The sequence below is a fragment of the Dasypus novemcinctus genome, chromosome 5, assembly GCF_030445035.2.
Source record: "Dasypus novemcinctus isolate mDasNov1 chromosome 5, mDasNov1.1.hap2, whole genome shotgun sequence".
NCBI classification, from domain to species: domain Eukaryota; kingdom Metazoa; phylum Chordata; class Mammalia; order Cingulata; family Dasypodidae; genus Dasypus; species Dasypus novemcinctus.
In genome coordinates this window covers 54832079-54855175 of record NC_080677.1, presented here as the reverse complement: position 1 = coordinate 54855175, position 23097 = coordinate 54832079, and the positions used below count along the sequence as shown (strand labels likewise).

At 39.1% G+C, this 23097-nt stretch overlaps 1 protein-coding gene across 1 annotated transcript in view; it reads left to right on the top strand.

The window, feature by feature from the left end:
• The first annotated feature begins 3710 nt into the window (after window positions 1–3710).
• Window positions 3711–23097, top strand: part of SDHAF3 (succinate dehydrogenase complex assembly factor 3) — a 79380-nt gene continuing 59993 nt past the window's right edge. The window contains exon 1 of the mRNA XM_004470742.4: window positions 3711–4012. Within this exon, the coding sequence (XP_004470799.1) occupies window positions 3839–4012 (174 nt within the window). The 5' untranslated portion in view covers window positions 3711–3838. The remainder of the gene's footprint in view (window positions 4013–23097) is intronic.

Sequence of the window (23097 nt, the reverse complement as noted above, 5' to 3'; positions counted from 1 at the left end):
GTGCGGCAGCTCTGCATATGGGCCAGCTCATCACACAGGTCAGGAGGCCCTGGCTATCGAACCCTGGACCCTCTCACGTGGTAGGCAGATGTTCCATCAGTTGAGCTACGTCTGCTTCCCTCCTCTGATTAGTCTTGTTCCTTGAACTGTATGCTTAAGCTTAAAAATTCCTGTTTTCAAGACTTTTGCTATTTTACCATTGCATTACAATAACTAAAAATATTCAGATGCTGTGTAAAAGTACATAAAGAATTCCTGAATCCTCCTTACATTTCTTACTGTCACACAGTGGTGTATCTTACTGGAATTTCAAGGGAAGATGAAAAATGAGAGATCATTTTTGGTGGTTTTTGGGGGAGCTCTAGGTAGTTATGAGGGTTGATAAGGTCTGTTCATCTCTTCAGGTCTCTAGAGGTGTGAAGGTTCTTTGAGTCAAAGATATACCTTATCCCAGGCTTTTATTTTCATTCTCATCAACTTAGAATTTGGAATTAGAGTAATCAAAAAGTGAAAACTGAGCCAGTCACTTTTGCAACAGAATCTGTCTATGGGTGTGTTTTATTTTTTTTTCATATCTAATGACAAAGCAGTTTCCAAGTCACCACCAGCCTCTCCTGTTCCCCAATCCTGTCTCACTTCTGCTGTAGAGGAAAATGCTTTTAAATTATTTGCAGGACGAATTTTTGCCATTTTAATATAAAGACTATGGTACAATATAAGGTAGCAATTCAGTGTGCTCCATGCAGTTATTTCCTTTCTCCTTCCTTCAAGTTTCTTTTTCTTTATTCACCAATTTCTTTCCATCTCTTTTGAGCCCAAGGTTCTCTGCTTGATAAAAAACTTTAGCTTCCTCTTCCATCTCTTTTTGTTCAGGAGCAAGTCCTCACAAACACAACTGCAAACAGTATAATTGCTGTGTTGATCTTCACTAGTATATTGTGGATGGTATATTTTGTATATGATGATATGTTTTCTTTAAAACATAGCTTACTACCAAGCCCATTGTAAACAATAAAGGTCATCTATTATTTTTCTCACTGTTATTGTTTGATTACTCTCTTTAAGGCTTAACCACATCTCTATATCTTGGCTTTCTTTTCACCCATCATCTGCCATCTCTAAGTATTGACTGCCTAATTCTTGGGGGAACTTTCCTGCTGCCTGTAGGCTGAATTAATTTTTTTAAAACGTTTTTATTATTTTATCTGTAGCAAATGACACACCACATTGTGGTGTATTGATGAAGGGGTGGTGTTTGGGAATTCTGCACATGTGCATGATTGTTTCATAGGTTTACAACTTCTGTTAAAAAAATACATTTGAAAAATAATAATAGGGTGGGTTGGGGGAAAAACACACCAAACGTAAGATAAGAACTATGATTAGTAGTAAGATTTTGACAGTGTTCTTTCATAGTTTGTAACAAAGGTCTCATGATAGTGCAAGGTGTTGGTGGAGGGTTGATGTATGGGACCCCTGTATGATGTTATGCATGTTTGCTTTCTAAGTTCACAACTTTTACTATATACCAAATTGTTTGTGTATGTTCATATATAAATGATATAAAGATAATAGTAATCAGGTTGGTTAGGGGAAAAATACTTTGTTTAGTAGTAATATTTTAACAATACTCTTTAATCATTGGTAAAAAGGTTTAAAAACAATGGAAGTTATTGGTGGTAGGGTGAGATGTTATATATGTTCATTCGATGTTACACATGTTTGTTTTGTAAGTTCACAACAATTATACATTTATTGTTTATGTATGTTTATGTATGAGTGATATATTTCAATAAATTTTAAAAAAGTTTTTAAAATTAAATCATTGGCAGAATGTCTTTTTCCACATTTTTATAAGAGCTTTGACTGTGATAGAAGTATTTATTATACTTGTTCTCTAACCCAAAAGTAAACCAGAAAAAATGTAAACTGTTAACAAGAAATTAATTTTCCATTTACAGGGATATTAACAGATGAAGTATGGTTAGGAAAAAAAAGTCCCGAAATAAAATAACCACATTGACATTCAAACTTTGCCATTAATGTGGTTTGTCACAATACCAAATTAAATCCATTAAAAAAATGTTCCATGTTCTTTTAAGCAAATATTTTCCTAATGTTTAGCAAAAGAAAATACTCCATTGAAATCAATAAATACTGGGATGCTTACTGATTGGAAGGTGCTGTGGTGGGCCTGACAAAGGATGCAAAAATTGTTAAGTCCCTATTTTCTGTGCATGTCATCCTTACCTTTCAAAAAGTTTTTACCCACACAAAAATCTGGGGTCTGTGAGGGACACACAAATTCCCACACCCTTGCCCCATCAGCAGAAGCTGGCATACAGAGGCATTTGGCATTCTTGAGTTTTACCATTAATGAGCTTTATATATTAATTCCACAGACATTTGAGAGCTTATTACAAGTCTAGGACAGGTCACTGATAGAGCTGTGAACAAATCACAAATATTTCTTTCCCCATGGAATTTGTATTCTAGTGGGACGGAGAAAGACAATAAACAAATAAGTAAACTATGTAACTGCTATAGACAAAAAGCAGGAAAAGGGTTTAGGGAGTTCTTGAGCGTGATGATGTTGCAATTTCAAATAGAGTTGTTAGGGTCTCTTTCGAAGGAGAACTTAGGTTATGAGAAGCATGAAGTAAAGGTGTTAGCCAAGTTCTCTGTGGAAGAGAGGAGGCATTGGAGGCAGAGGGAATAGCAAGTGTGAAGACCCGCAGTTGAAATTCTGCCTGGCCTGCTCAAAGATGAGCTAAAAGCTAGAAAACCAGTGTGGCAGGAACTGGTGAACTAGGGAGAGACCAGTAGGAGAAAAGTTTAGGGACTTCGGCTTTTTCTCTGAGGAGTGATGTGATCTGATCTGCAGTTTAGGTGGGCTGCTGGATTGAGAGCAGACCAAAGTTGGTCGGAATGGAAGCAGGAACACCAATAAGGAACCTACCACAAAATCTAGTGGAAATGATTGTGGTGGAGGGAAGGGTGAGAAAGTGTCCAATTCGGGGTCATTTTGATGGTGAGACATCAGGATTTGTCAAGGAACCAAAAGTGAGTTCTTTAGTTGTGCTGTTAGTTTTGGAAACCAGTTATATTCTCAGCATCATCTTTACAAAAGATGTAGATTTGCGATGGTTCAGATTTAGCGTTTTCCCCAGACCTACAGAACCAGTACAATACATTTAAAGTGCTGCCGTGATGACCCTTCCATAGCCAGCTTAACTTGGTTTAATCAAGAGTGCGGGCCGAGGGCTCACTTGTGTTATTTGGAGGAACACATCCCATTTAGAGTGCAAATTGGGCTCACAGGCCCGTGCAAAATGTGTGGGTTGGAGGGGTTGGGGATAGAGAAATTAACCCCATTTTGATCCCTCTTACACGGCAGGATGATGCAAGACGCCAGAGATGTGTTGGGTTAAAAAAGGAAGCTTCCTGGAGGAGACCGATTTTGATGAAGACTTCTCAGGCCTGTATCAGGAAGGAGGGACGACGGTGAATGTAAACGGTGACCGGGTGACGCTAAAGGGTGACAACTGACACATTCTGGATCACAGGTTCCCACCCTCACTCCGTGAGACACGGACCTCACCGGGCAAAGGCAAAGCGCAAGCGCGAAACTACAAAAGCCACGCCCCTCCCTGGAAAAGATAGGTCCATTTCTGGCCCGCCACAGGCGTGCGGGTTTCCGGAAGGACCTCATTCTAGAACGGACCAAACCGGATGGAGGTCGCGTTCAGTCTTCCGCCCCCTTCCTCCTAAACACTGATATTCTGTGGAGTGCGCGGTCTCCTTGCACAGGCGCAGTCAGCGATCCACGCGCGGTGAGATGCCTACCCGGCATGTGTCACGCGTCCGGACGTTGTATCGGCGCATCTTGCTGCTGCACCGAGTTCTGCCCCCTGATCTCAAAGCCTTGGGGGACCAGTACGTGAAGGATGAATTTAGGAGACATAAGACCGTTGGTTCTGCCGAGGCCCAGCGCTTCTTGAAGGAATGGGAGGCAAGTGCCCCCTCTTTGCTCCAAAACTTTAGCGCCCTTCAGTAGTGCTCAGATTTGTCCCTGTCAGACCCGCCCCGGCTGATCTACCCTGACCCCTTGCAGTAAGAGACAGCGGTCGCCCGTCCCGTCTGAATTAAACAGCATAAAGCTGTTCAAACACTTCACAAAGTTACATTCCGAGGCCCCCTGTTTCTTCTACGGGTTCTTCACTGCAGCAGATCCCGTTACCTCTGCGTCTCCAATTTACCTCAAATTTTTGTGCTCTTGTTGATGCCAGGCGCCGGAGGGGTAGGTGTGGGAGGTCACAAAATGGAATAAAAGCGTAGCAGCTTTTTGCCCCCTCCAATGCCTTGCACGTAACAAAGACCTATTAATAATTAATTATTGATGATTAATTATGATTGAATTAATAATTCAATGGTTCTGTCATTACTTAGTTTTCAAAACTGGAGGTTTGTTACTATAATTTATTATTTATCTCAGAGCTTTTGGTTGGGTCTTAAAGTTTTTCACTTTATTAGTAAATCAGATAACGTTAAAAAAAAGACTGTGGGAGACTGACTCCTGCACTGAAGGAGAAAAATGCTGGTCAGAATTAAGTTGGGTGAGAGTTGATTACTTTGGAGTCTCAAGCCACATTATCTTACTAACCAAGAGTTAAGAATGAACTGATTATGATAACGGAATCATTATATAGATGCCTTTTTTTTTCTAATATACTGTAGAATAGCCAAAAGTAAATACCTGAAATTACTGAAACTTGCTGAACTAGAATCCAGAACCTTGATGTCTGATAATGATTGTAAAACATATAACCTTTATCTTGTGATTGTAAAAACCTTGTGACTCCCATTTTGTACCACCCCTGTCCTGTTTTGCAATTTTAAAGTCTGATTAAAGCTTGATGATCTCTAGACAGTCCCTTAAAGTTTATTAAAGAAGGAACCTGAGCCCCACCCCAATTATCATTAGCATAAACCTGCCTGTCTATAAAACTATTATAATTAAAATAGTTTGGGAGATAGATTTTAGGTTGTTAGGCCATATGACCCCTTTCCTGTGTGCTGGCAATAAACCCTTTCTCACTTTGAAACCCTGGTATCTCAGGAATTGGTCATTGAAGTACATCCAGCGGAAAAGAACCCTGCTTTTGCTTGGTAATATTTTTCATTGCCCTGTGCTATTGCACTAAATCTTAAAGAGACAGATTTAGCCTTAAAAAAAATTGTTTTTTAATGAAGGAAAAAAATAATCAGAACTTTTTGGGGGCTGGGGGCTCTACAGGATTGCCCATAGTGCTCATCGTTAATATCAAGAAACTAATGAAATTGGAAATTAGAGCATTATTTTAGGTACGTTATAGCATGAAGCAGCTTTGATATGACAATAGAGGTAAACAGTTCTTCAGCCTAAAAAATTGATAGCTAAAAGGCAATAACTGAACTCTGTTTTCAAAAAGAATCATAAAGGTTTTAGGATGAATACAGGACTTTTTCACTAAATTCTAGAATTCGTAATCATAGAGTCATTGAAGCTTAAAAGAGAACACTTAGGATAATGGTGAGATGTAGAACTTTCCTAAAAATCATGATGAATTAAATGCAGTTAGCCTGCTTGGAGCCAGGCCTGCCTGGAGCCAGGGGAGTAGAATCTTTATTATATGCAGATCTGTCTTTTAATATGCTAATTTGGTCTTGGAGCCAGAAGTACTGGATCCAGTCAAATCCATTCAAACCACTTAATTTTTCTGGTCTCATTTTATTTCTCTAAAATAATGGTAACAGTGTTCACAACATTTAAGTCATAATTGTGTGTTAAAATGTATTTAAAAGCACTTTGTAAATTGTAATGGCAGTGAAGATATTAAAATATTTGTTATGTGACATCTTTTAAGCCAGGTGGGTTTATGGTGAGATAGGAAAGAGAGTCTATTCCTTTATGGGGAGTGAGTAAGTGTACTTTGAAAGGTACTAAATTATAAGAACTTGGAAGGTTTTTAGGAGAAAAGTAGGAAAGAGTAGGAACTCAGTATAATTGTGATAATAGGTTGGAGGAGAGAGAGAGGGTTAAATCAAGAATGTGTTGATCAACCCAGGAGAAGTCTTGGTATTAGGAATTTAGCCTTTTTTTTTTTTTAAGATTTATTTATTTCTCCTGCCGCCCCCCCCATTCGTTGTTTATGTTTGCTGTCTGCTCTCTCTGTTTCTTCATTGTGTGCCTATCTCCTTTTTCTTTTTTTTTTTAGGAGGCATTGGGAACCAAACCTGGGGCCTCTCATGTGGGAGGGAGGTGCCCAGTGGCTTTGAGCCACTTCCACTCCCAACTTGATGTGTCTCTCATTTTATTTCCTTGTGTCTCTTTATTGTGTCATCTCTCTGCATCATCTTGTTGCTTCAGTTTGCCATGCCAGCCTGTCATGTCAGCTCACTCTCTTGCTCATCTTTAGGAGGCACCGGAAATTGAACCTGGGACCTCCCATGTGATAGGTAGGCACCCAGCTGCTGGAGCCATATCCACTTCCCTAGCTTTTTCTCAATTCTTTTTTTTTTTTTTTTAATTATAGAAACCATATTTATTTTCCGGCACCCTCACTTCCACTTCCTGTGGGAGTTTTTTTTTTTTTAATCAATTCTTTATTTTGAAATAATTTTAGATTTACAGAAGAGTTGTAGACAGTACAGGGTTCCCATATACCCTAATTCCAGTTTCCCCTTATGTTAACATCTTATATAATCACGGTGCCGTGATCAAAACTAAGAAGTTATTGGTACAATACTATTAACTAAGGTTACCAGTTTTTTTTCACTAATGACTCTATTCTGTTCCAGGATCCTACATGGCATTTAGTAATCATGTCTGTTTAGTCTAGTCTGTGACAGTTTCTCTGCCTTTCTTCGTGTTCCATGACCTTGACACTTTTGAAAAGTACTGGTCAGATATTGTGTAGAATGTCTTTCTTTTGTGCTTGATGTTTTCCTCATGATTAAGTTGATGTTATACATTATTGGGAAGAATACCACTGGGGTGATGTGCCTGTCTCAGCCTGCGGCAGTTTGATATTATTTATGAATTCCAAAAAGAGATACTGATTATGTTTGTAAATTTGTCTGTTCCTCTGGGCATGATACCCTTTGATTGATTTAAACTCAAAGGCTTTACTTACTTGATTAAATCAAGATTAGGGCTTGCAGGGTTGTATCCCCACCCCTTTGGTGGGCTATATAAATGAACCCTCACACAGAAAAAGACATGGGAATAGAGAGAGTTTTATAGACAGAGAAGATGAGAGAACTTGATCCTGGGGCTCTGGAGAGAGACGAGCTATTTGCCTGATAGTCTGCAAGTAGCTGAAGAGACCAGAGCCCTGAGCAGCTAAGAAGGCCTGGAAAGAAACAAGCCCTCCAGCCCACAGCTGAGATTGGAAGAAGCTGGACCCACAGAGCCTTAAAAGAGAGAGGATGGCTGAACCCTTACAGACATCGCCCACCATCTTGCTTCAACATATGGCAATAGACTTTGGTGAGAAAAGAACCTTGAGTTGGACTCTTTAGGGCCTTGTAACTGTAAGCTTTTACCCCAGGTAAATACGCTTTATAAAAGCCAACAGATTTCTGGTACTTTTCATTAGCACTCCTTTGGCTGACTAATACACAGCCCATCATATGAGAGGATGCATGATAACAATATGATTTCTGATTACCCATGATGTGAATCTTGATCACGGGTTAAAGTGGTATCTGCCAAGTTTCCCAGCTATAAAATTACTGTTTTCTCCTTTGGAATTAATGCATATTTTGGAGTAGATATTTGAGGCCATGCAATGTCTTGTTTCTCTTTAAACTTTTATCCTCTAATTTTAGCATGGGTCTTGTCTTTGATGTCTTTGGTGGGTCTTGTCATTGTGTTCTAATGGTAAGTTTCTATTTCCCTTATTCCATCTACATTTGTTAATTGGAATGCTTCTGTAAGGAAGAGTTTTATCATCTCAATTTATTGGTTTAGCATTTTTACTAATGAAGAAATGAGTATTCCATGGGGCTGAGGGCCCTGTAGTTAATGAATTAATAGCTGTTTAAAGAGAGTTCTAAACCTGGTGATCAATTTGGATAAAATAATGATTCTCATGGTTGTAAGGCAGCTCTGTCTAAGCCTGGGAATTAGAAGAGGTAGAATGGAGTCTACAGTGAGAGAATTATCAAGGATTGGGGCTAGAGAAGTTGCTAATGATCTGGAGGGGAGAAAAACCTGCCTGAGGTAAATAACAGCCTTCTCTTTTTTCCTTCCACGTGCTCTTCAAAATATATAATTTACAGTTGTTATACTAGATGCTACTAGGTGTGGTGTGGATTTATTTAGTTAATGGTGATTACTAATGGAGAATATAAACTAGAAGAGGTGTTGGGAATCTGTTAGGGTGATTGTTCCATAACAGGTTAGTAAAATATCCATTGTTATCTCAGTCCTTATCCTTTCAGGAATCACCTCTTGAAATGGAATGGGGCTTATTAAGTTCTAACTATGCTCCATTTTGAAGAATAGCTGATTTAGGCAATGTTTTTCATTCTTCTCTTTATGTCTACCTAATTTTTTTTTTAATTACAGAAATTGTAAGTTTACCAAAAAATCATGTAAAAATTACAGCACTTCCATGAACTCCTATTATTAACACTTTGCATTAGTGGGGTACCCTTGTTCCAATTACAGAATATTATAATTGAACTATTAACTATAGTCCATAGTTTATATTATGTTGTCATATTGCCAGCAGAGCTTTCTGAATATTGTGGTTTCAACCACATACCTGCCAGGCCCCAGGGTTCACCTGCTCTCTCCCTCAACCCTCCCCCTAGTTCCATCCTTCCCACCCTACCCCACTGTCAGGCTTGCACTGCCCAGCCCAATAGTACCACTACACCTCTGTCATATCCCTTCACTGCACAACTACTCACTTCTACCTTATCATAGATTTTGTATGGGCGTTAGCTCACAACCTGCTTCTTCCTTCTATTTTCTGTAAACCTTTCTTCTAGACTCTAGCTCTCTGAGTCAGCTCAGTTTGCTTAATTCATATCAGAGAGGTCATGTAATGTTTGCCCTTCAATGCAGCAAAAGAAAAAAATAGATAAATGGGACCTCCTCAAAATTAAAACCTTTTGCACCTCAAAGGAGTTTGTCAAGAAAGTGAAAAGACAGCCTACCCAGTGGGATAAAATATTTGGTAACCATATGTCTGATAGGAGCCTAATATCTAGTATATATTAAAAAAAATCCTGTATCTTGAAAATAAAAAGACAAACGACCCATTTAAAAAATGGGCAAGTGATTTGAACATACACTTCTCCAAACAAGAAATACAAATGGCTAAAAAGCACATGAAAAGATGCTCAGCATCACTAGCTGTTAGGGAAATGCACATCAAAACTACAATGAGATACCATCTTAATATAGCCTGTGCATAAATTCAAAATTGTTTTCAAGTGTACCTAGTCTCTAGAAATCCAAATAAGTACTATAGGCCCTACAGTCTTTGAATGTTCAGAAAGGATATAAGACTGAATGTGTATTCAAGGTTGCATCCACCGAAATGAGGATAAGCTAAATTCAAGCTGGCTTGGAATGTGGGGAATATGTGTTAAATCAAACTTACCTGGAGGAAATAACCTATCTAATACTCAGATAAAATGCTTGAAGAAACTAACAAAAAGTCTTTTTGCATACAAACACCGTTTGTCTCCGTACTCTTACTTCCTCTGTATAAAAGGGACTGAAAAATTCTATTTGGGGCTTGGTTTTTATTAGGACAGGAGTCCTCGGGCCGGTGGAAATAAATCAACTTCCTTCTCAGAGTTCTCCAGTGTCCTGGCCTTCCATACCACCCGACTTCTCTACAACAATCTCACACCCATTAGACTGGTGGCCGTTAAAAAAACAGAGGATTACAAGTGTTGGAGAGGATGTGGAGGAATGGGAACCCTCATCCACTGCTGGTGGGAATGTAGAATGGTCCAGCCATTGTGGAGGGCAGTGTGTTGGCTTTTATGTTGGGAGTTTATTCGGTTGAAAATTTACTATTCTGAGGCTGTGAAAGTGTCCAAATCAAGGCGTCATCAAGAAATTCTGTCTCACCAAGTTGCAGGTGAGGGCAGTCAGGCACATGGTGGCAAAGATCCTTTTCTCCAAGCACATGGCAAGCAAAATGCTGGTTCACTTGTCTGTCTACTCCCCTGCAGACCTTGTCTCTTCAGCTTCAAGCTCCTCCAGCCTCTTAGGGGCTACTTCCCATGCCTTGTACTGTGCTGATTTTAGCCTCCAACCTCTGGGAATGTTCCTTCTGTCTCTGAGACTTTTTTTCCGTGTGTCTCTGTTTCAGTTTTCCATATATAAAAGACTCCAGCAAGAGGACCGATACCTACCCTGGGTCATGTTTCACTGAAGTAATCCATTCAAAGACCCCCAACTGAATCCAATCTAATCAAAGGGTCCCATACCCACAAAAATGGATGAACTCTAAGAATATGATCTTTTCTGGGGTCCACAAAAAGCTTCAAACTGTCACATGTAGTTTTCAGATATTTTCTCCCAGTTGAGTAGTTTGTCTTTTCACTTTTGTGACAGTCCTTTGATACAAAAAAGTTTTAAAATTTGATGAGGTCCCATTTATTATTTCTTTAGCTTGTGCTTTAGGTATAAAGTCTAAGATGCTTCCTTACATTTGTTTCTAGTCCTGTTTCTTATTTTTAGGTATTTGATATACTTTCAGTTAATTTTTATAAGTGGTGTGAGATAGGAGTCCTTCATTCTTTTGCTTATGGGTATCCAGTTGTCCCAGCACCATTTGTGAAGAGCTGTTGTTTCCCAATTGAATGGATTTAGCAGCTTCTCAAAAATCAATTTGCCCATAGATGTTAGGGTCTATTTATGAACTTATAAGTCCATTCCATTGGTCTCTAACACTTTTCTTGTGCCCATACCATGCTGCTTAGACTACTGTAACTTTGTAATAAGATTTAAAGTCAGAAAGTATGAGTCTTTCAACTTCGTTCTTCTTTTTCAAGATAGTTTTAGCTGTTTGAGACCCTTTCCCTTGCAAATAAGTTTGATAATTGGCTTTTCCATTTTTGCAAAATAGGCTGTTGAAACTTTTAATTGGGATTGTGCTGAATCTGGAAATCATTTTGGGTAGTATTAAGAAAAACAGCACTTGCTGGGACATGGAGACTGATGCTTGCAGGTAGGGAGTTTGTTGGGAAGCTGTCCCAATGGAGGTGGTCTGAAGAATAGACTTCAGCTCCCCCTGCCAGCATGGTGGGGATCTGAAGAGAAGCTTCAGCCTGCCCTTGGAGGGTGGTGGGTATGACTTTATATAGTACCTCAATAGGTGGGGAAACCAAGTATATCCTGGGGCCAAATGGCCAGGGGGAAGTGGGATAGGAGTCCATGCAGGAGGGGTTTTTGGTGCCTGGGCTTATAGGGGGTAAAGGGCCCTATCTGTGCCACTTCATTTATTCTTGGGAGGGGATGAGCTGCCTTCCAACCCGTAGGCAGCTTGCTCAGTCCATTTGAATGGAGTTACAGCCTTATGACCTGTTAATCTTTGCAAACCTTGTAAGGGGGAACCGGTAATAGGTAGAATCAGCATCTTAACAATCTGTGAGCATGTTATGTCCTTACATTTATTTAGATCTTCTTTGATTTCTTTTAGCAAAGTTTTGTCATTTTCCATATATAATTCCTTTACATCCCTGGTTAAATTTATTTGTAGATATATAGGATCATGTTACCTGCACATAGGGAAAGTTTTACTTCTTCTTTTCCAATTTGAATGCGTTTTATTTCTTTTTCTTCCTAACTGCTCTGGCTAGATCTTCCAGTGGAGTGTTGAATAACAGTGGTGATACTGGACATCTTGTCTTGTTCCAGATCTTGGAAAGATTTCCAATGTCTGTCAACATTGAGTATGATGTTAGCTGTGCATTTTTCATGTATGTCCTTTATCATGTTGAGGAAGTTACCTTATATTCCTATTTTTCTAAGTGTTTTTATCAAGAAAGGATGCTGGATTTTGTAAAATGCCTTTTCTACATCAATTGAAATGATCATGTGTTTATATTTTTTAAACCCATCTTTTTGTTAATATGGTGTATTAATTTATTTTCTTATGTTGAACCGTTGTTGCATATATGGGATAAAACCCACTTGATCATGGTGTATAATTGTTTTGATTTGCTGTTGAATTCGATTTGCAAATGTTTTGTTGAGGATTTTTGCTTCAATATTCATTAGAGAAATTGGTCTGTAATTTTCTTTTTTTGTATTATCTTTATCTGGCTTTGGTATTAGGGTGATGTTGGCCTCATAGAATGCATTATGTAGTGTTAGCTCGTTTTCAATTTTTTTGAAGAGTTTGAGCACAATTGGTGTTAATTTCTTCTTGGAATGATTGACATAATTGACCTGTGAAGGCATCTGATCCTGGGGTTTTCTTTGTTGGGAGGTTTTTGATAATTGATTCAATCTCTTTACTGGTAATTGGTCTGTTGAGATCTTTGAGTTCTTCTTGAGTCAGTGTAGGCTGTTTGTGTGTTGCTAGGAGTTTGTCCATTTCATCTAAGTTATTTCTTGGCATACAGTTGTATCCTCTTATGATCCTTTTTATTTTTGAGTTCAATAGTAATGCCCCTTTTCTCATTTCTGAGTTTATTCATTTGCATCTTTCTTTTTTTCTTTGTCATTCTAGTTAAGGGTTTGTCAACTTTATTGATCTTTTCAACAAACCAGCGTTTTCTTTTTTTAATGCTCTCTGTTGTTTTATTCTCGATTTCATTTCTTCCTGCTCTATTCTTTGTTATTTCTTTCCTTTTGCTGACTTTTGGATTAGTTTTGTGGGGTGTTTTTTTCCTTTTTTTTCTAGTTCCTCCAGGTGTGCAGATAGGGCTTTTATTTTAGCTCTTTCTTCTTTTTGGGTGCAAGCATTTGGGGCTATAAATTTCCCTCTCTGCACTTCCTTGTCTGCATTCCATAAGATTTTATATGTTTTGTTCTCATTTTTATTCATCTCAAATATTTACTGATTTCCCTTATAATTTCTTCTTTGACCCACTCATTGTTTAAGAGTACGTTGTTTAACTTCCATATATTTGTGAATTTTCTGGGTTTTCTGCCTGTTATTGATTTCTAACTTAATTATATTATGGTTGGAGAAGATGTTTGTATGATTTTAATCTTTGTAAATTTATTGAGACTTGTTTTGTGACCCCAACATATGGTCCAACCTGAAGAATAATCCGTGTGCATTAGAGAAGAATGTATATATTGCTATTTTGAGGTGCAGGGCTCTGTATATGTCTGTTAGGTCTAGTTCATTCATTGTATTATTCAAGGTCTTTGATTCCTTATTGATTTTCTGTCTAGATGTTCTATCTATTGATGAGGGTGATATATTGATGGTTTCAACTCTTGCAGAAATGTTTCTGTCTCCCTTCATTTTGCCAAAGTTTGCCTCATTTATTTTGGGGCCACCATTGTTATGTGCATTAACATTCATGATTGTTATTTCTTAATGAGTTGCCCCTTTTATTTATGTATAGTATCCTTCTTTGTCTTTTATGGCAATTTGATATTATTTATGAACCAACTCCCCCACCAAGAAAGAGAAAGATTATGTGTAAACTTGGATCTATTCTGTGTGTGATAGCCTTAGAATGCATTAGATTCAGCTGACATGCCTTGATTAAAATACCTGTTAAGATTAGGGCTTTGATTCAACCACATCAGTAGGTCATGATTCATACTGAATCCCTGCCCCCTTGGTGGGCAGATATAGACAGATACTCAATTAAGAAGACACATGGAAGAAGAGAGAACTTGATCATTTTGGTCCTATCATGTGACAGAAAGGAGAAGGCTCAAACAGCTAAAGCCCGGGGAAGAGAGATGAGCCATTTGCCTGATAGTTTGCAACTGAAGAGAATAGAGCAGCTGAGCACCTGAGAAGGCCCAAGAGACCAGGCAGCGATCACCCTTTATAAAAGCCAACAGGTTTCTGGTACTTTGCGTCAGAATCCCTTTGGCAGACTAATACATCTCTTATAATAGCTTGTGACTTAAAGTCTATTTTGTCTGATATTAGTATAGATACCTTAATTCTTTTTTGGTTACTCCTTGCATGGAATATCTTTTTCCATCCTTTCCTTTTTGCCTTACTTATGTCTTTTGGTCTAAGGTGAGTCTTGTAAACAACACATAGTTGGATCATGTTTTTTTTTCCCAATCCATTCTGCCACTCTATGTCTTTTGATTGGGGAGTTTATTCCATTAACATTCAGTAACATATTGTTGAGACAGTACTTACTTTAGCCATTTTGTCCTGTGGTTTTTATATGTCACATTGTTTTCTTTATTGCAACCTACTTATCTGTATAGTTGATCTTTTGTGATGTATCTGATGGACACCTTTCTTATTTCTATTTTCGTATATTTTTAGATTACTTTCTTTGTGGTTATCTTGTGGTTTGTATTACCCAACCACATCTATAATCTACTAATTTAAGAAGATACCAGCTTAGCTTCAAAAGCATACATGTTCTTTACTGGCATATACTTCAGTTTCCCTTATGCTGTTTTTGTTCTACATTACCTCTTTATATTTTGCATATCCATTGTCAGGAAATAGACCTTTTTCTTGTTCAATTGCATTCTTGCTCTTATAGGAATTAAAGAGAAGAGTTGTATATTGAGGATACAGGACTGTTGGGTTTTGCATTTGCCCTTGTAGTTACCTTCACTGAAGATCTTTATTTCTTCACTCTACTCCAGGTTACCTTCTCCTGTCTTTTCCTTTCAACTTGCAGAACTCCCTTTAGTAATTCTTGTAGGGCAGGTCTCTTGTTGATGAACTCTCTGTTTCTGTTTATCTGTAAATATTTTAAATTCTCCCTCATTTTTAAAGGATAGTTTTGCCAGATAAGGAAATTTTTGGCCCTCACTTTTCCTCTTTCAGAACCTTAAATATACCACTGCGTTCTCACCTCCATGATTTCTGATGAAAAGTAGGCACTTAGTTTTATTGAGGATTCTTCATATATGATGAATTGCTTTTCTTTTGCGGTTTTTAGAATTCTCTCTTTTTCTTTGGCATTTGATATTCTGATTTGTATGGGTCTCAGAGTATGTCTAATTGGAATTATTCTGTTTGGAGTATGTTGCAATTCTTGGACATGTATATTTATGTCTTTCAGATGCATTGGGAAGTTTTCAGCCAATATTTCCTCAAATATTCTTTTTGTTCCCTTTCCCTTCTCTTCTCCTTCTGGGATACCCATACCATGTATGTTTGCACCCTTCATGCTGTCATTCAAATCCCTGACATCCTGCTCAAATTTTTCCTGTTCTTTTCTCTATCAGTTCTTCTGTCTACATGATTTTGATTTTCCTGTCTTCTAGTTCACTGACTTTTCTGCCTATTCAGACCTTCTGTTGTATGCCTCTAGGACAGGACCTCTCAGCCTATTTTGTTCCCCTTTGCCAGTCAGGTGAAAACCATAGACCACTTACGAAGTCCACACTATACTGTGTATTATTTAATAAATATATCACACCTGCACCAACATGTCCCTACAAGAATAATGTTTCCTTGAATTTCAATTCAAGCTTATGACCCCTTGTTAAGAGCCCCTGGTCTATCTAAGGTATTTTAAATCTCTACTTTTTTGCCCTTTATCCCCATCATTTCTGTTGTTTCTTTTTATACTTTCAGATTCTTCTTATGCTCACAAACTGTCTCCTTAATGTTCTTTATCTCCTTATGCATATTTTCCTTCACCTTCTTGAATTGATTCAGGAGATTTATTTGAACTTCTTTGATTAGTTGTTCCATGTTCTGTGTCCCCTCTGAAGTTTAGTTAGTTCTCTTGATTGAGCCATATCTTCCTGTTTTTAGTATGGCATGTAATTTTTTGCTGTTGTCTTAGGCATCTGATTATCCTGATGCATTATATCTGAAGGTCTGTTTCTCCCTTTTGTCTGGGGTTTTATTGTTGGTTGACTTTGTGGTAAGGCTTTTCTTTGACACTTTGTCTAATTTATTCTAGACCTTTAGAATAGCCTGTGTTTAGCAGATCCAGTTTTTCTCAGCTCTTCTTCATCTGAGTATTTTCCTGGGTATGCAATTCAACTTTTATGATAACACTTTTTGTATACTTGTTTTACCTCCAGGAGAAAACTTCCTTTCCTCTTTTCTTTCTCTGGGAATCTCAATTTGTTCTGTTTGCTTTTGTGCAGAATTTTCTCACCAGCTCCTATGATTTGTTTAAATTCTCTTTCTCACTCAATGCCCTGTTATCCTTGCTCCTTTCAGTTCTGGGACCAGCCCTATCTTAGCAGTTCAGTTTAATCCCCCAGCCTTTTTGTTTGTTTGTTTGTTTGTTTCTTCCTTATTAGGGTATCTTGCCTCTGGGAGCCAGATGGAGTCAGTCCAGAAAGGTGAGTCATTCTGTCCTTGATTTCACTAATTCTCTCCTCCAGGAATTCAAATCTGCTGTTATATGCCTCTAATTTTTTTTTTTTTAAGTTATTGAAGTATATCACTCACACATGAACATATATAAACAGTAAGTATAATAGTTGTGGACTTATAAAACAAACATATATAGCGTCATACAGGACTCTCATAGCTCATCCTACCTCCAGTACCTTGCATGTTGTTAAACATTTTTAACTAATGATTAAAGAGCATTGTCAAAATATTACTACTAACCAAAGTATTTTCCCCAACCCACCCTATTGTTATTATTATTTTTATATCATTTATACATGAACATACATAAACAATAAATGCGTAGTAAAAGTTGTGGATTTACAAAGAAAACACGCATAACATTATACAGGGGTCCCATATATCAACCCTCTACCAACACCCTGCATTGTCATGAGACATTTATTACAGATTATGAAAGAATATTGTCAAAATCTTACTACTAGTAATAATCCTTATCATATTTGGTGTATTTCCCTCCCAGTCCATTAAAAAATAAATAATTATTTTTTAAATATATTTTTTATGACAGAAGTTGTAAATTTATAAAACAATCATGCCCATGTGAAGAATTTCCAAACAACATCCATCTATCAACACACCACACTGTGATGGAACATTTGTTACAGATAAAATAATATCATCTGATTGTTATCATACTCATAGTGTACATTTGGCACACATTCTCCATACTGCCTCATTATCAACACAGTACATCTTTGGCATAGATGCAAGCATATTACATTATGACTGCTAACCACAGTCCATAGGTCCTCCAGTTGTATTTTTCCCATGCTTCTCCACATTCCCACCACCCTGCAGTAGTGATGATGTACATTTGCTCTGGCTCGCAAGGGACACTCTTGCATCTGTACCATCAACCACAATTCTCATCCACTTCTTGGTTTACTGTGCTCTTCACTTCGTAGATTATTCTCTAGCATTCTGTCAGGTGGCATTTACATCCCTAGACTACCATTTTCAGCCACATCCTCATTTATAAACTAGCTTTTACTCACTATTTGTTACCATCCACTCTATACATTTCCAAAATTTTACATTAAAGCTAATTAAAACTTCTTCATATGTTAAACATCAATGGTCCATCTCGGTCCTCCTTTTATCTCCTTTAAGAATCCACCTCCTATGGCTAGGGCTTAAAGATATTTTCCTACAATTTCTTCTCAAAGCTGTATGTTTCTTGCTTTTATTTTTAGGTTTTTGATCTATTTTGAGTTAATTTTTAGATAAGGTGTGAGATAGGGGTTCTTTTTCCTTCTTTTGGTTATGGATATCCAGTTCTTCCAGCACCATTTGTTTAATGGATTGTTCTACCGGAGCTGTGTGGTTTGATAGGCTAGTCAAAGATCACTTGACCATACATGTGAGGGTCTGTTTCTGAGCCATCAGTTTGGTTCCATTGGTCTGTGTGTCTGTCTTTATGCCAGTTCCATGCTGTTTTTACCACTATAGCTAGGTAATATAATTTAAAATCTGGAGATTAGAGTTCGCTTTTCCTTTTTAAGATGTTTCTGGCTATTTAGAACCCCTTACCCTTTCAAATAAATTTAATAATCTTGTTTTTAATTTAAGATGAAAAGGCTTGTGGAATTTTTATTGGAATTGCTTTGAGTCTATATATCAATTTGCATAGAATTGACATCTTTATGAAATTTAGTCTTCCAATCCATGAGCATGGAATATTTTTCCAGTTATTTAGGCCTTTTTAAATTTCTTTTAACATTGAGCTGCAGTTTTCTGAATACAAGTGCTTTACATTGTTGGTAAGGTTTATTCCTATTGAGTTTTATCTGTCATATTTTATTTTTGCCACTCTTTTGACACTTTTGGTTACTTGTATTGATATAATCTTCATTTCTATACTCGCTTTCAGGCCTCTCTATCCAGTCTTTTCTTTTTAGGCTCTAGCACGCCCTTTAGAATTTCCTGAAAATCTGATTTCTTGGTTAGAAATTCTCTTTTTCTGTTTATCTGTGAATTGTTTACTCTTGCCCTCACTTTTGAAAGACAGTCTTGCTGCTGTAAGATTGTTGGCTGGAAGTTTTCTCTTGTAGTATCTTAAATATATTATACCACTGTCTTCTTGCCTCCATGGTTTTAAATATATCATACCACTGTCTTCTTGCCTCCATGGTTTTTGGTGAGAAATTAAGACTTTTTCTTAGTGGGTAGCCTTTATATGTTATGCATTGCTTTTCTCTTGCTGTTCTCAGAATTCTCTCTTTGTCTTTGGCATTTGACATTCTGATTAGTATGTGTCTCGGAGTTGGTCTGTTTGGATTTTTTCGGATGGGAGTATGTTGTGCTTCTTCGGCATGGATATCTATGTCCTTCAATGAGGTTGGGAAATTTTCTACCATTATTTCTTCAAATATTCCTTCTGTCCCTTTTCCCTTCTTTTCTCCACTGGGATATCCATGAATGTATGTTTGCATGTCTGTTGCTGGTTTTAAGTTCCCTGAGACCTTGTTCAATTTTTTCCATTCTTCGTCTGTTCTTTTGTATGTTCACTTTCAGAGGTCGTTTCTCAAGTTCACCAATTCTTTCTTCTGCCTCCTCAAGTCTGCTATTATATGATTCTAGTGTTTTTTAAATTTCATTTATTGTGCTTTTCATTCCCACAAGATCTGCCATTTTTAATGTATGCTTTCAAATTCATTTTTTTGCTCATCCAGTGTCTTTTTTTTTAATAAGATTTATTTATTTTTATTTAATCCCGCCCCCCACCCCCGGTTGTCTGTTCTCTGTGTCTATTTGCTCCATCTTGTTTCTTTGCCCGCTTCTGTTGTCGTCAGCGGAACAGAAATGTGGGCGGCGCCATTCCTGGGCAGGCTGCACTTTCTTTCGCACTGGGCGGCTCTCCTTATGGGTGCACTCCTTGCGCGTGGGGCTCCCCTACGTGGGGGACACCCCTGCGTGGCACGGCACTCCTTGTGCGCATCAGCACTGCGCATGGACCAGCTCCACACGGGTCAAGGAGGCCCAGGGTTTGAACCGCGGACCTCCCATGTGGTAGACGGACGCCCTAACCACTGGGCCAAATCCATTTCCCCAGTGTCTTCTTAATATTCTTAATTTCTTTAGCCATCTCATTGAATTGATTAAGGAGATTTGTTTGACCATGTATGATTAGTTGTCTCAACTCCTTTATGTCATCTGGAGGCTTATCTTGTTTCTTTAACTGGGTCATATCTTCTTGTTTCTTGGTGTGGATTGTAATTTTTTGTTGGTATCTTGGCATCTGGCTTACTAGAGTATTTATTCTGGATGCAGTTTTTCTCTTTAGTTTAGGATTTCCTGCCCCTTCTCCCTTGCTGGTAGTGCAGTAGGGGCCAAGGGTGTACTTGATGTTATAAGTTGTGGAAATTCAAGCTGCTCTCAATGCACCAGGGATGGATGAAGCTTCTCCCAACTTTCTCCCTTGCCAGGGTTAGGACAGAGTCACAGCTATGTTGAATAATCCAAGTCATGCAGGCCTAGACTGTAGTTTCCTAGAGAGAGACTGATGAGGCTTCACACCCCTATCTCCTCTAACTGGGGCAGGCATGGAGCTGCTGGTGTGGGCAGCAATCTATGCAGTACAGGTCTAAGATGACCACAGTTGCCCCAGGAGACTTCTGATTATTCAGTCTGTGCCAGGCAACGGTACCTGCAGTTACCTGGAAAGACTGGTGCATGGCCTGCCAGCCTCCTCTGTGCCAGAGGCTAGGGCTGCAGCCCAATCTGGGTGAAATAAACTGGTTCCTACCATCACTGTGATTTTTGGTTCTGGTTTCTCCTCAGGCTGGGTGCAGAGTCAAAATGGTGGCTGCCAGCCTCTTTCTGCCTTGGACAGATTCACACCCTAGCTGTTCCTGGAGTTAAACCTTAGCCAGCCGAGTCTACTAATCAGTGGCCAAAAATCAGTGGCCAACCGTCTCCTTCTCCCATTTTTGGGAAATGGAGCTTCCAATCCAGGCACAGAATAGCTCCTGGGGCAGCTTGGGCTGTTAGAGTAGGATAATCACTGGCCTCCATGGCTTGGCCGGTAATTTCCTGGAGATGCATCGTGGAGATGCTTCCTCCCTCCCAGAGGTGGGGCTGGGGCTTGGGCTAGAGCTATAATGTGATCTGGATAGAATGAAGCCGGTCCCTACCAGCACTGTGATTTTCAGTCTGCCTCGCTTCCCCTTGTGTCAGGCATGGAGTTAAGATGGTGGCTACTGGCCTCTTTCTGATTTGGACAGGCTCAAACTTTAGCCGTTCTTAGGGTTTTACTTTAGCCCGCTGAATTTACTCATCACTAGCTGAAGTTGGTGCCCAACTGTCTCTTCCTCCCCTGTTTTTGAGAAGTGGAGCTTTCAATTCCAGCCATGGAATGGCTCCCAAGGTGGCTTGTGCCTCCACTGGAGGATGGGCACTGGCCTCCATGGCATGGAGCACTCTACTTATGAATCTTCTTTGCAGATGGGTAGTGTCCTTCTTCCATTTCTTCAAGGATGTGGCTGGATGCTCTTCTGGTCTCCTGGAGCCCCCACACAGGTTCTTTAGCCGCCTCCAGAAAACTCTACATATTTATTAGCTGTCCTGTAGCAGGAGCTGACTCTAGGAGCTCCTTCCTTTGCCGCCATCTTGCTCATTGTGTCCTCTAATGTATTTTTAATCACGTTCATCATGTCTTTCATTCCTATAAGCTTTGTTAATTTTTGCAGGCTTACAAAGAACCTAGTACCTTCTTAATATCCTTTATCTCATATTCCTTCCACTCCTTGAATTGATTTAGATTTGTGTGATTATCATTGATTAGTAGCTTTAATTCTGTGTCTCATCAGGATTTTTGGTTTGTTCGTTTGTCTTGGCCATATCTTCCTGTTTCTTAGTATGGCCTGTAATTTTTGCTGATGTCTAGGTATCTGAATATGTTAGTGAATTTACTCTGATGGTCAATTTATATCTCTTTCCTAGTGGTTTTGTTTCACAGCTCTTCTTTGATTTTTGGTTAAACTTACTCTAACCCTTTAAATTTTCCCAGATTAAATTATCAAAATAGGGCCAAGGACTTAATAACTGTGTGGAGATCCACTTCCAAGAGTTTGGGACAAGAAACACCTGAAAGCATGTTTTCCTCTTGCATGTTTCCCTGTAGATTGCTTTCATTGGCCAGTTTTTCTGTGGAGGTGACTCTTTCAACCTCAACTTGCCCATGATTCTTGTCTGGCCAGAGTCAAGAGTCAAACAGGGAAGCGGATTTGGCTCAATGGATAGAGCATCCACCTACCACATTGGAGGTCCAGGGTTCAAACTCAGGGCCTCCTAACCCACGTGATGAGCTGGCCCACGCGTAGTACTGATGTGCGCAAGGTGTTTGTGCCACACAGGGGTGTCCCCTGCGTAGGGGAGCCCCACGCACAAGAAGTGTGCCCCCTAAGGAGAGCTGCCCAGTGCAAAAAAAAAAAAATGCAGCCTGCCCAAGAATGGTGCCGCATACACGGAGAGGTGATGCAGCAAGATGATGCAACAAAAAGAGACACAGATTCCCGGTGCCAATGACAAGAATACAAATGGACACAGAAGAACATGCAGCTAATGGACACAGAGAGCAGACAACTTGGGGGGGGGGGTGCAGAGAAGGGGTGAGAAATAAATAAAAAATAAATCTAAAAAAAAAAAAAGGAGTCAGACGGGTTCTGTTGACCGAATTCACTGAAGAAAAACCATTTTCTGCCTTTTTCTTTTTTTAAAGATTTGTTTGTTTTTTATTTCTCTCCCCTCCCCCACCAGTTGTCTGCTCTCTTGTGTCCATTTGCTGTGTGTTCTTCTGTGTCCGCTTGTATTCTTGTCAGTGACAGCAGGAATCTGTGTCTCTTTTTGTTGTGTCATCTTGCTGTGTCAGCTCTCCATGTCTGCAGTGCTGCTCCTGGGCAGGCTGTACTTTCTTTCGCGCTGGGCGGCTCTCCTTACGGGACGCACTCGTTGCGCGTGGGGCTCCCCTACGCAGGGGACACCCCTGCGTTGCATGGCACTCCTTTCATGCATCAGCACTGCGCATGGACCAGCTCCACACAGGTCAAGGAGGCCTGGGGTTTGAACCGTGCACCTCCCATGTGGTAGGCGGACGCCCTATCCATTGGGCCAAGTCCGCTTCCCCAGATAGTTATTAATCACTTATATTGCCAGGTAATGTGTAGGCATTTTGGAACACAGAAATGAATAACAAATATATTTTACTTTCACAGTGTCCACAAAGTGTTGTAAAGGAGAATAGGTAATTATACTAAGTACAAAAAAATGTTCTGATATAAAGTAAGTTCATGGGTCAACTTGGCTAGGTTATAGTATCTATACTATACTGTGATCATTACTGTGAGTGTATTTTCTGAATTTAAATCTTAGTCAGTCGATTGCATCTATGACTTATTATATCTACAATCAGTAAAGGAGATTGCCTTCCACAATGAGAGAACTCTCATCCATTCAGTTGAAGGCCTTAAAGCAAGAACTGCTGATTTCAGCAGTCAGAAAGAAGAATTTCTGTCTTTACTTCAGCCAGCCA